Below are 12,209 nucleotides of genomic sequence, written 5' to 3' on the forward strand. Positions count from 1 at the left end.
GATACCCCTAATTTAAAGTTTACTGCAGCAGAATAAGGACCCCCCCCCCCCCCCGGACACCAGTGCAGCAGCCCTCAACTTTGTACCTGAGGCAGAGGGTTAAGGGACCTGCCCAAGGTCACAAGGAGAAATTTTGGGATTTAAACTGGGTTTCTCTGGTTATCAGCCCGGTACTAACCACTAGGCTACTTCAAGTGCCAGAAACTGCCTAAAATTATCTACTTTAACCTTCTGAACAGATTATAAATAAACCTTTAAGATTAAGAATGAACTCGGGGTGAATAATTTACTATGGAAAAGAAGCTAAAGCAGCTTCTTTGTGCAGAACAGGATTAGGTAGCAAAATGTGTTCTGTGAATGGCATATGTTCACATGGGCAGCGGGGATTTGCTCTGGTTAGAGAACGGTAGGAGGGACATAGAAAGGTTATCTCTAATAAACGGGTAAATCCTGCAGCCTCCTCTCAGCCAATAAGACAAACAAAAGGCAGCACCAGCGAAATAATACAGCAATCGGAGCATAGGAGGGAGCCAGGGCGGATCCCAAACACACAGGAACAGTAAAATTGAGCTTTAGCTTTTTGCTAGGAACCAGCTGAGAAACAAGAGTAGTTAGTTAATCTCGAATCACAGGGGCATCTAGTTAAGGAAACGAAAAAACACAACCTTTGAAGCATTGCAATTTTTTTTAAAATTTGTTCTGTTCTTCCTGTTTTGTTTAGCAAGAGAAGAGGACTAAAATCCTGAGCCTGCTTTTATGGATTAAAGCAACCGGATTTGGAGCAACTAAACGTTGGGGGAAGGGAAACTGAGAACACCAAGAAAGAGGAACACATTTGTGAAATCTGTGCTTTTGTTGTGTTGGGAGCTGAATGAAGGTTGGCTTGTGACCAGAACTAGAAATGCTGGAAGAAATTAGTCTGGCTCTTCTGAGAAAAGGAAGGGACTCCGAAATCCCTCCCCTAGGCTAAAAAAGAAAAGGAAGAGGAGACTACTTTAAAAGTACATTTTAGCCTTTTCGTTACTTTTAAAATAGCCTCACTGGCATGAGAAAAACCTATCCTGGTTTAACTTAGCTGGCATAGATTTTTTTGAGTATTTATTTCATTGTTTTCTCTCTCTCTCCCTTCCCCCCCCCCCCTCCCCTCCCCTCCCCTCATGTTTATACTTGAGAAACTACGGGGGAATAAGCCAAAATGACTCTTTTCTCTCCCTGGAAGGGGGGCTGTTAAGGATTTGGGCTGGTTTCCACCCCCCGTCCCGGCCTCTTGACTGTTCCAGAGAGAGATTTCCTTCCTTTCTGGAATAGCTCCTGGTTCTGGAGCCCTGCGAGGGGGGCGGCTGAGCTCTTGGAATGGCCGCCAAGGATTATGATCACTTATTCAAACTTCTCATCATTGGCGATTCAGGTAGGTGCCTGCTTAGCTGTCTCTTATTTTTGGTGCTTTCACTTTGTGCCTCTTTTTGCATGGCTCCGACCTATAAGGAGGTACTGGGGCTTCATCGGCTGACTTATAATGAAGTATTCTGCAATTTAAGTTTTAATAGTCTACAGTGGCCTTCTGGTGGGAGGCGAGGAAGGCTTGGAATTAAGAGGGTAGTCGGAGTGGAATGGCAGCTGCCCACGTCCCCAGCAGTTTTGGCCTTCTGCATAAATGCCTTTTTTTACAAGCTGCTCCTAAAGAGGAGGGAACAGTGGCAACTCTTCTCAAGGGGTGGGAGACATGCTAAGGACTGTATGTTGAGAGCTAGAGGCCACGTGCAACTGAACCCAGCCAAGGAACTTATTATTTCTCTTTTGCCTCTAGCCATTTGTGGTAGCCCTAAGAACATAAGCAGTGCCTCTGCTGGATCAGACCAGAGGTCCATCGTGCCCAGCAGCCCGCTCACGGGGCGGCCCAAAAGGCCCAGGACCTGTATAGTAATCCTCTATCTATACTCTTCTATCCCCTTTTCCTTCAGGAAATTATCTAAATTCACCTTAAAAGATATGTGAGCAGTTAGATGGACGTGGATCTCCTTCTTTCCTATTTTATCAGTGCAGGGCAGGGGCTGCTTGGGTGGAATTTATGCCAACACCTCCCCTCTGTCTAATTATGAAATGCAAATATTTTAGGTTTGAGAGTACCGAGATCCAATCCCTTTTTAATAAAAGAAATTATACAGTAATAGGCTTGAGAATGGAAGCAGGTTGGAGCTTGTTCATTATTTTATATTTCATCCATTTCCTGGGATGTACAGGCCTGGAATCATAGACCATAACAGAGCTTAGCCTTGCATATCTATCTGTTAATGTGCTAAGATTGGGTTTGGTCTGTGACCTGAGCCAGGAATTTTAAACTAGCAATAAGAATACCAGCATAATGGAGACATCTTAGACTTTGCCTCCTGCTTGTAACTGGCATCCTAGGCCTACAGCTATGTTTGTTGAAATGTAAACCAATTTTCCCTTTTCCAAAAATTTGGAGACTTGTAAATGAAGAGCCCTACTTGCACAGTTAATGGCATGGTACCTTAATAACTATATAATATAAGACCACTTCATCAATTATCTTTATGATCTGAAAGCTTAATATGACATTAAAATGACCAGATTCTCCAGAATTGATGACAAAAAAGAGCTCAGGTCTTTGTTGAATCCTTTTTAACTCAGTATGAGTCGTATAGTTCAGTGTTTCTCAACTCGATTTTTGTGGACTAACCTATCACCTTTATATAGCTAGCTGGTCTCAGTGCACTGGGAAGGACTGTGGAAGAGGAGGTCATATTTCTGTTTGAGGCAGGGCTGGTGCTGGAGAAGAACAGCTAGTAAAATTACCCAGGACCTCTGGCCACATGATGTCCCAAAGTCTGGTTAAAGCTAAAAGGGGTACAGCCTGCTGACAGACGTTGCATCCTCTCCCAGTTTTCTGCCCTGGGCCCTATTATTTCCCTCTCCCTACCTGTTTTGGGATGGGGATGAAGATTGCTTTTCATTATATTGAAAATATAATGTTTCTCACCCTTTCATTCTGAGCTCTGAGTTAAAAGAAATCCACTGCCTGCTCCAAATTCTGTATATACAGTACAACATCACATTGGTTGAATCAAGAAAATGAAAGGAGCTCTTCTGTTGAGCTTCACAGATATATACAAAAAGCCCCCCAGAAAGCATCAAAATACAGGATACTGGTTATTTTTACCATACTTTCCCTTTCTTCCTCCTCTCTAATTATTTGGATCTTCTTTAGGATTTCTCTTCAACCTTTTGACACCTATGGACTGCCGGAAATAAAATAATTATTTTGTGGACTGGCACCGGTCCGCGGACTGGCAGTTGAAGAACACTGGGCTAAGTCGTGTTCATCTCCACCCAATCTCCGCCCCAGATCCCGCCCCTATAATAGTACTAATTGTAACACCATTTTTCCCATTCATTTTTCATGTATACACACACACAATATAATCGTATTAACAACACATAATGGTTAACCACAAAATTAAAATACACAAAGCACACTGTATGCTTTTCAACATTCATTCCTACCAGAAAACAGATAACCCCATGCAAATGTAGGATCAAAAACTAAAATTACTAATATTTACAAACAAACCCTAAGATGCAAGACTCTGCAAGCAGTATAACGCCAGAGGAAAAGAAACAAATGCATTTCTTCCTGAACAGACAGCAGATGTAAATCAATCACTAAATTAAAAAAAAATAAAATAAAAGCATTCCCCTACCGCTGTTGTCTCTCTCCCTCCATGCTGTACCTTGCCTTCTAGCCTGTCCCCCGGTGTTATTTTCAGGCCGGTCCACGGTGCGATCAACGCGGTGTCTTCAGGCTGGCTCCCTGAGTGCTGCATTGCACAAATCTGTGGGCAGCGGCTCCTCGCACACGTCCCGCACCTCATCTGGAAGCCTTCCCTCTGATGTTGCGATGTCAGAGAGAAGGCTTCCGGTTCTGGCGCAGGTCGCATATAGGAGCCTTTTCCCATGGCTTTGTGCACTATAGTGCTCAGGGAGCTGGCCCAAAGAACTGAAGGCACTATTCAGAGGGCAGCACTGACACACCTCTGGACCACTAGGCAATGGAGTGTGGGACAGGACAGGAATAGGTGACCGGGCCCAGGCAGGGAGGCGGAGGGCTCGTGCCTGCCGGTCGATGCACCGCTGGACCACTAGGTAATGAGGGAGATTTGAAGAGGGACGGGGGGTTTAAAAAAGGTTGTTTTTAATTTTTGTTTCATTGTTCTGCATACTGGAGGTTGCTTCCTGCTCTAGGAGGGGGTGGGGGGTTCATGCTGTGGTATTCTTGATTATTGTTCCAGTTTAGTATGGGACTTGTTTCTGTTTTGGGCTATTCCCTGTTTGTAATTTATTTTGGAAACAAATGAAAATTGTTGTACCATAAAAAAGGGAGGGGGGATTAAAAAAGGTACTGGGGGGCAGGTTGCAGTGCAGTGGGTCAGGGTACAGAGCCTGGCAAGGAGTGTAGGGTTGGGTGCAGAGCCTGGCAGGGAGAATTTGGTTCAGAATGTTTTTTTTCTTGTTTTCCTCCTCTAAATTTAGTGTGTTTCTTATGGTCAGGTGCATCTTATGGAGCAAAAAATATAGTAGATTATAATCTCTTCTGAGCATGAACCGTCTATTGCAGGGGTGCCCACAATTTTTTGGCTTGCGAGCTACTTTTAAAATGACCAAGTCAAAATGATCTACCAACAATAAAATTATAAAAAACACAAAGCACACTTTATGCAGAGAAAATGCTAATTATCATTTATATTTGGGGGTATTTTTCAAAGAGATCAAGGCAGATGACTTTAAAATATGCAACGTCATCTCAGTAACAACTATACAAAAATAGACAAATAAACCCCCTACCTTTTTACTAAATCGTGATAGTGGTTTTTAGCGCAGGGAGCTGTGCTGAATGCCCCGTACTGCTCTCAACGCTCATAGGCTCCCTGTGCTAAAATCTGCTACTGCAGTTTAGTAAAAAGGGGCCATAGTGCAAAATAAAGACAGCAAATATAAATTATCAAACAGAGTGATGTGGATGGTTGTTTTTGGGGACACTTATTTAAAAATGGTGGAAGACCACTATACTTGATGTTTTGAAAACGGACACATTTTGATCACTGAATTGAAAATAAAATAATTTTTCCTACCTTTGTTGTCTGGTGATTTCATGAGTCTCTGGTTGCACTTTCTTCTTGACTATCCAACTTTTTCTTCTTCTCTCCCTGCCCCCTCCCCTTTCTTTCTTTCTCCCTGCTCCCTTTCTTTCTTTCTCTCTGTCTTTCTTTCTGTCTGTCCTGTCTTTTTCCCCAAGCTGCCACCGTCTGGGAATAGGCCCCCCAAACCGCCATTGCCGCTGAGTTCTTCCTGTTCCCCGACTCAACAGGCCAGCAGCCTTCCCCCCCTCCCCGGAACTTCAACGTCAGAATTGACGTCGGGTGGAGGGGGAAGGCTGGTGTGCCTGATGCTTCTGCAGTCTGGCCTGTTACAGTGTCAGGGACTGGGGAGAACACAAAGGCAACGAGAGTATCGCGACTGACTCGCATTGCCTTTGTGCTCTACTGGTCGATCGCGATCGACCTTTTGGGCACCCCTGGTCTAATGTATGTTAAAATGTACAGCACTGTGTATGCCTTTCAGCGCTTTAGAAATAATAAATAGTAGTAGACTGGGATGTGGTTATACCAGGCTAGAATTTGTTCAGGAAAGAGAGGGTAGGAAGAAAAGAAGGGGGGTGTAGTGTTATATGCTAAAGATAATATTAAATAAGCTTACAATGCACAATTATTATACGATTTTTTTAGGTGATTTTTTCAATAAATATACTGTTTAGACTCGACAGTGATCTTAACCGTCTGAGATAATAAACACCTATTACCATACAGTTTTTTGGAACCTCAGGCCACCACTCAGAGCTCAAACTCGTTCATTGCTCTAAGCTTTATGTGGAAGCTCCTCATTGGATCCTTTTATATTTTCTAACTTCTTTTTGCTTTTGTGATTAATTTTTTGTTATTTCTTAAACAGTTTTATATAGACTCAAGGCTTAAAATATTAAGCACTACTTAGCTTGGTCTTGTGGTCTTTGGCTACGGGGAATTTCACACCAACATGTTTCGCTGGATAGCTTTATCAAGGTTTTACCCCTTTCAAATTTACCGCCAAGACTTGTGACCACTTTTCCACAAGTCTTGGCGGTAAATTTGAAAGGGGTAAAACCTTGATAAAGCTATCCAGCGAAACATGTTGGTGTGAAATTCCCCGTAGCCAAAGACCACAAGACCAAGCTAAGTAGTGCTTAATATTTTAAGCCTTGAGTCTATATAAAACTGTTTAAGAAATAACAAAAAATTAATCACAAAAGCAAAAAGAAGTTAGAAAATATAAAAGGATCCAATGAGGAGCTTCCACATAAAGCTTAGAGCAATGAACGAGTTTGAGCTCTGAGTGGTGGCCTGAGGTTCCAAAAAACTGTATGGTAATAGGTGTTTATTATCTCAGACGGTTAAGATCACTGTCGAGTCTAAACAGTATAAAGATAATATTAAAGCCACACAGTTAATTGCAGGGCAAGGAAGAGGCACTGTGGATCAATTTGGAAAGAGAGAATGGTAAATATTTACATTGGTGTGATATACAGGCCTCCTTCACAGACGGGAGAAGTGGACAGAGATTTAATAGTAGACACTTGGAATATATCTAGAAAGGGGGAAGTTTTACTAATAGGTAATTTTAACATATCAGATGTTGATTGGGGCATCCCTATTGCAGGGTCTTCTAGACAAAGAGATCCTGGATTCTCTATAATAGGAACTGTTCCAGCAGTTGATAATGGAACTAATGTGGAATGGGGTCATATTGGACTTAGTGCTTACAAACAGGGAAAGTGTTTCTGTTATTACAGTGGATGATCATCTGGCAACAGGGATCACTGCGTGATACGGTTTAATATTAAGACTGGTATAGAGAGGGCTCATTCAAAAGTAAAGGTTCTAGACTTGAAAAAAAACTAACTTTTTGTTTGGATGAGGGATTATGTCAAGGAATTGTCTGAATGTGAACTTCTGAAAGGAGTAGAAATGCAGTGGGCTAAACTGAAAGGAGTTATTGTAAGGGCGGCAAACTTTTTTGTGAGGCAAGTAAGTAAAAGAAAGAGGAAAAGAAGGCTACTTTTGGTACTCAAAAGTAGTAGCTAAGAAGGTAAGGAATAAGAGGCTAGCTTTCATAAACTACAAAAGATTGCAGAAAGAGGAAAACAGGCAAAAATATCCGGAAAAGTTAAGAGAGGTTAGTCGAGTAGTCAGGAAAGCAAAGATACAAATGGAAGAAAAAATACGGTAAAATGAGGAGACAAGACATTTTTTAGATATCAGTGATAGGAATAAGTGCAAAAGTGGCATTGTGAGATTCGAAGGGGATAAATATGTAGAAGCTGATAAAGAAAAGGCTGAATTGCTTAACATATATTTCTGTTCTGTGTTTACGGCTAAAGTGCTGGGAACGGGACAGCAAACGACAAACATGAATAGGGATGATGGAGTGGTAGACCCTGATTGATTTTCAGAGGGTTGTGTTTGTGAGGAGCTAGCTAAATTAAAGGTAGACAAAGCGATTGGCTGGATGGTGTACATCCAAGGGTGCTGAAGGAACTTGGAGAAGTTCTGGTGGCTCTGTTGTTTGACATTTTCAATGATTCTCTAGAGTTGGGAGTGGTACCGGAGGGCTGGAAAATGGCGGATGTGGTCCCTCTATACCAGTGGTCTCAAACTCACGGCCCGCCAGGTACTATTTTGAGGCCCTTGGTATTATAAAGAATGATTCTTTATGGAAAACTTGTGCCTTAAGTGTGTGGCGGTCACGTTCTGGAATGTTGCCTGCCTCACTGCTGTAAATTACGCAAGGCTTTCCTGCATCTGTAAACAATCGCGTACAGATGCAGGAAAGCACTTGCATGAGGTTACAGCATTGAGGTGGGAAACGTTCCAGAACCATAAGGTTATCATTGGAGGCAGTGCAGCTTGTGCATGTGTCCGGTGCTGGAGGAGGTGAGAGCTGAAGGTGGTTGTGGACATGACCGCCGGTCACTTAAGGCACAAGTTTTCCATAAAGAATCATTCTTTATAATACTGAGGGCCTCAAAATACTTGGTCCAAAATCTTGTCTCTCGCAGTTGATACTTTGATAGTTTTTCACTTTCTGCATGTTGGCACTACTTCCAGCTGTGTATAGCTGAAATTATCAGAAGCAATTAAGGAGAGATTTATAAACTATAACGGTTATAGTTTATAAATCTTTCCTTAATTGCTTCTGATAATTTCAGATAATCCACAAAACTTTGCTCATGCAAAGTTGTCATTTAATAAGACATTAACTATTTTTTCTGTGGCCCTCCAACTACCTACAAATCCAAAATGTGGCTCTGCAAAGGGCTTGAGTTTGAGACCGCTGCTCTATACAAAAGTGGAAGTAAGGAAGAAATAGGGAATTACAGGTTGGTAAGTCTGACTTCTGTGGTAAGCAAATTAATGGAAACACTTTTAAAACAGAGAATGGTGAAGTTTCTGGAATCTGGTGGATTACAGGACTGGTTTCACTAGAGTAGTGGTTCCCAACTCTGTCCTGGAGGACCACCAGGCCAATCGGGTTTTCAGGCTAGCCCTAATGAATATGCATGAGAGAGATTTGCATATAATGGACTTGAAAGGTATGCAAATCTGCTCCAGGCATATTCATTAGGGCTAGCCTGAAAACCCGATTGGCCTGGTGGTCCTCCAGGACAGGGTTGGGAACCACTGCACTAGAGGTAGGTCTTGTCAGACAAATCTGATCAATTTATTTGACTGGGTAACCAAAGAATTGGATAGAGGGAGTACGCTAGACGTGTATTTAGATTTTAGCAAAGTCTTTGACAATGTTCCACACAGACGTCTAATAAATAAACTGAGTGCCCTTGGGATTGGGCCCCAAAGTGACGGGCTGGGTCAGGAACTGGTTGAGTGGATGGCAACAGAGGGGAGTGGATGGCGACAGAGGGGAGTGGTCAATGAAGATCACTCTGAGGAAAGGGATGTTACCATTGGTGTGCCTCAAGGTTTTTGGGCCTGTTCTTTTTAACATTTTTATAAGCAATATTGTTGAAGGGCTGTCGGGTAAAATTTGCTTCTTTGTGGATGATGCCAAAATCTGCAATAGAGTACAACACCCTGTATGGTGTGAATAACATGAAGAAAGACCTAGCAAAGCTTGAAGAATGGTCTGAACTTTGATAGCTAAAATTTAGTGCTAAGAAATGCAAGGTCATGCATTTGGGCTGCAAAACCCGAAGGAAGGGTTCAGTTTAGTGAATGAAGAACTTTTGTGCACGATAGAAGAGCAGAACTTGGGTGTGATTTGTATGTGATGATCTTAAGGTGGCCAAAAGGGTGGAAAAGGTGACGGCAAAAGCTAGAAGGATTCTAGGGTGCATAGGGAGAGGTAAGGCCATTAGGAAAAAGGAGGTATTGATGCCTCCTATATAAGACTGGTGAGACCTCCTTTAGAATATTGTGTGCAATTCTGGAGACTACACCTTCAAAAAGATATAAAAAGGATGGAGTCGGTCCAGAGGAAGACTGCTGAAATAATGTGTGGTCTTCGTTATAAGATATATGGGGACAGACTTAAAAATCTCAATATGGAGGAAAGGCGGGAGAGGAGAGAGATATGATAGACGTTTAAATACCTACATGGCATAAATGTGCATGAGCCTTTCATATGAAAGGAAGCTCTGGAGTGAGAGGGCATAGGATGAAGTTGAGATGATAGGCTCAGGAATAATCTAAGGAAATATTTTTTTACAGAAAAGGTGGTAGATGCATTGAACAGTCCCCTGAAAGAGATGGTGGGGACAGAGACAGTGTCTGAACTCAAGAAACCGTGGGATAAGCATGTGGAATCTCTTAGAACAGGGGTGCACAACTCTGGTCCTCGAGGGCCAAATCCAGTCGTGATTTTAGTAGTTCCCCCAGTGAATTTGCATGAGATCTATTTTTCCTGCACTGCTTCCATTGTATGCATATTGATCTCATGCATATTCATTTGGGAAATCCTGGCCTGGCAAGGGCTGAGATTGTGCACCCCTGTCTTAGAGAGAGGAAGAGATCATGGTTACTGATGGTGGGCAGACTGGATTGGTCATTTGGCCTTCATCTACCATCATGTTTTTATGTTATGATGTGGAACATTTGTGTAGGGGAGTGTGACAGTTGTGGGTGGTTCAGGGTTTGTGATGTGCAAGTGATGGTCTTGTGGTAACCCTTGTCTGGTCTGTGGTTTTTTGGTTATGGGTCTGAGCACATCACATTATATTAAAAAACATTTTTGAATGAATAATTTTATTTTGAGCTTGTCTCTTTTGATTTTCAATGCATATTCATTGTGGACATCTACTACTGATACTACTACTTAACACAAGAATTGCTGTCGTTGGGTCAGACCAGTGGTCCATCGCGCCCAGCAGTCCACTCCTGTGGCGGCCCTCAGGTCAAAGACCACTGTCCTAATTGAGTCTAGCTTTACCTGTGTATGTTCTGGTTCAGCAGGAACTTGTCTAACTTTGTCTTGTATCCCTGGAGGGTGTTTTCCCCTATAACAGCCTCCGGAACAGCATTCCAGTTTTTTACTACTCTCTGGGTGAAGAAGAACTTCCTTACGTTTGTACAGAATCTATCCCCTTTTAACTTTAGAGAGTGCCCTCTCTACCTTGGAGAGGGTGAACTACCTGTCTTTATCTATTAAGGCTATTCCCTTCAGTATCTTAAATGTTTCGATCATGTCCCCTCTTTTCAAGGGAGAAGAGGCCCAGTTTCTCTAATCTCTCACTGTACAGCAACTCCTCCAGCCCCTTAACCATTTTAGTCGCTTTTCTCTGGACCCTTTCGAGTAGTACAATGTCCTTCATGTACGGCGACCAGTCCTGGACGCAGTATTCCAGGTGGGGGCATACCATGACCTAGTACAGCGGCATTATAACCTTCTCCGATCTGTTTGTAATCCTATTCTTAATCATTCTTAGGATTCTGTTTCCCTTTTCGCCGCTGCCGCACATTGCGCGGACAGCTTTATTGACTTGTCGACCAGTACTCCTAAGTCTCTTTCCTGGGGGGGTCTCTCAGAGTACTGCACCGGACATCGTGTATTCGTGTATAATATTTTTGTTACCAACATGCATCACCTTACACTTATCCACATTAAACCTCATTTGCCATTTCGCGGCCCATTTCTCGACCGTGTTTGTCACGTTGCAAGTCTTCGCAATCCTTCTGTGTCTTCACTAGTATGAATAACTTTGTAACGTCTGCAAATTTCATCACCTCACTCGTCATACCAATTTCCAGGTGATTTATAAATATGTTGAAGAGCACGGTTCCAAGCACTGAACCCTGCGGCACTCCACTGCTGACGCTTTTCCAGTCTGTGTATTGTCCATTTAACCTCACTCTCTGTTTCCTATCCACCAAGCAGTTTTTAATCCATGTGAGTATTTCACCCTCGATTCCTGGCTCGCAATTTTTCACAATTTTTCAAAGTAGTCGTTCATGCGGGACGTTGTCGTATGCCTTCTGAAAATCCAGATATACAATGTCAACAAGATCATCCTTGTCTGTCTGCCTGTGTACTCCCTTGAAGAAGTGCAGCAAGTTCATTAAGCAAGATCTTCCTTTGCTGAAGCTGTGCTGGCTGATCCTCGGCAGATTGTGTCTGTCAAGGTGATCAATGATGCGGTCCTTTCAGTGCCTCTACCATCTTTCCCAGTACCGAGGTCAGACTCACCGGTCGGTAGTTTCCCAGATCTCCCCTCGAACCTTTCTTGAAGATCGGTGTAACATTCGCCACTTCCTGATTTGATTGGCAGATTGGCTATTAGTTGGAGCAGTTCAGCTATAATCCCTTTAAGTTCCTTGATTACCCTCAGATGGATGCCATCTGGTCCCGGGGATTTATCATTTTTAAGCCTGTCAATCTGCCTGCATACCTCTTCTACGTTGACTGTCAACCCTGTCAGTTTCCCATCTTTGTTTCCTGCATATAGCCTGTCAGCTTCCAGTATGTTGTGTATATCCTTTTCGGTAAATACAGACGCATAAAAATGTGTTCAGTTTGTTGGCGATGGTTTTGTCCTCCTTTAGCACTCCCTTTATTCCATGGTCATCCAACAGCCCTACCGCTTC

The 12,209-nt window shown here is 42.8% G+C and overlaps 1 protein-coding gene across 1 annotated transcript in view; it reads left to right on the forward strand.

Annotated features, from left to right (window-relative positions):
• The first annotated feature begins 352 nt into the window (after positions 1-352).
• Positions 353-12,209, forward strand: part of LOC117361148 (ras-related protein Rab-35-like) — a 98,599-nt gene continuing 86,742 nt past the window's right edge. Inside the window, exon 1 of the mRNA XM_033946098.1 lies at positions 353-1,408. Coding sequence (XP_033801989.1) covers positions 1,354-1,408 — 55 coding nt within the window. The 5' untranslated portion in view covers positions 353-1,353. The remainder of the gene's footprint in view (positions 1,409-12,209) is intronic.

Source organism: Geotrypetes seraphini, chromosome 5 (assembly GCF_902459505.1).
Source record: "Geotrypetes seraphini chromosome 5, aGeoSer1.1, whole genome shotgun sequence".
In the NCBI taxonomy this organism is placed as follows: domain Eukaryota; kingdom Metazoa; phylum Chordata; class Amphibia; order Gymnophiona; family Dermophiidae; genus Geotrypetes; species Geotrypetes seraphini.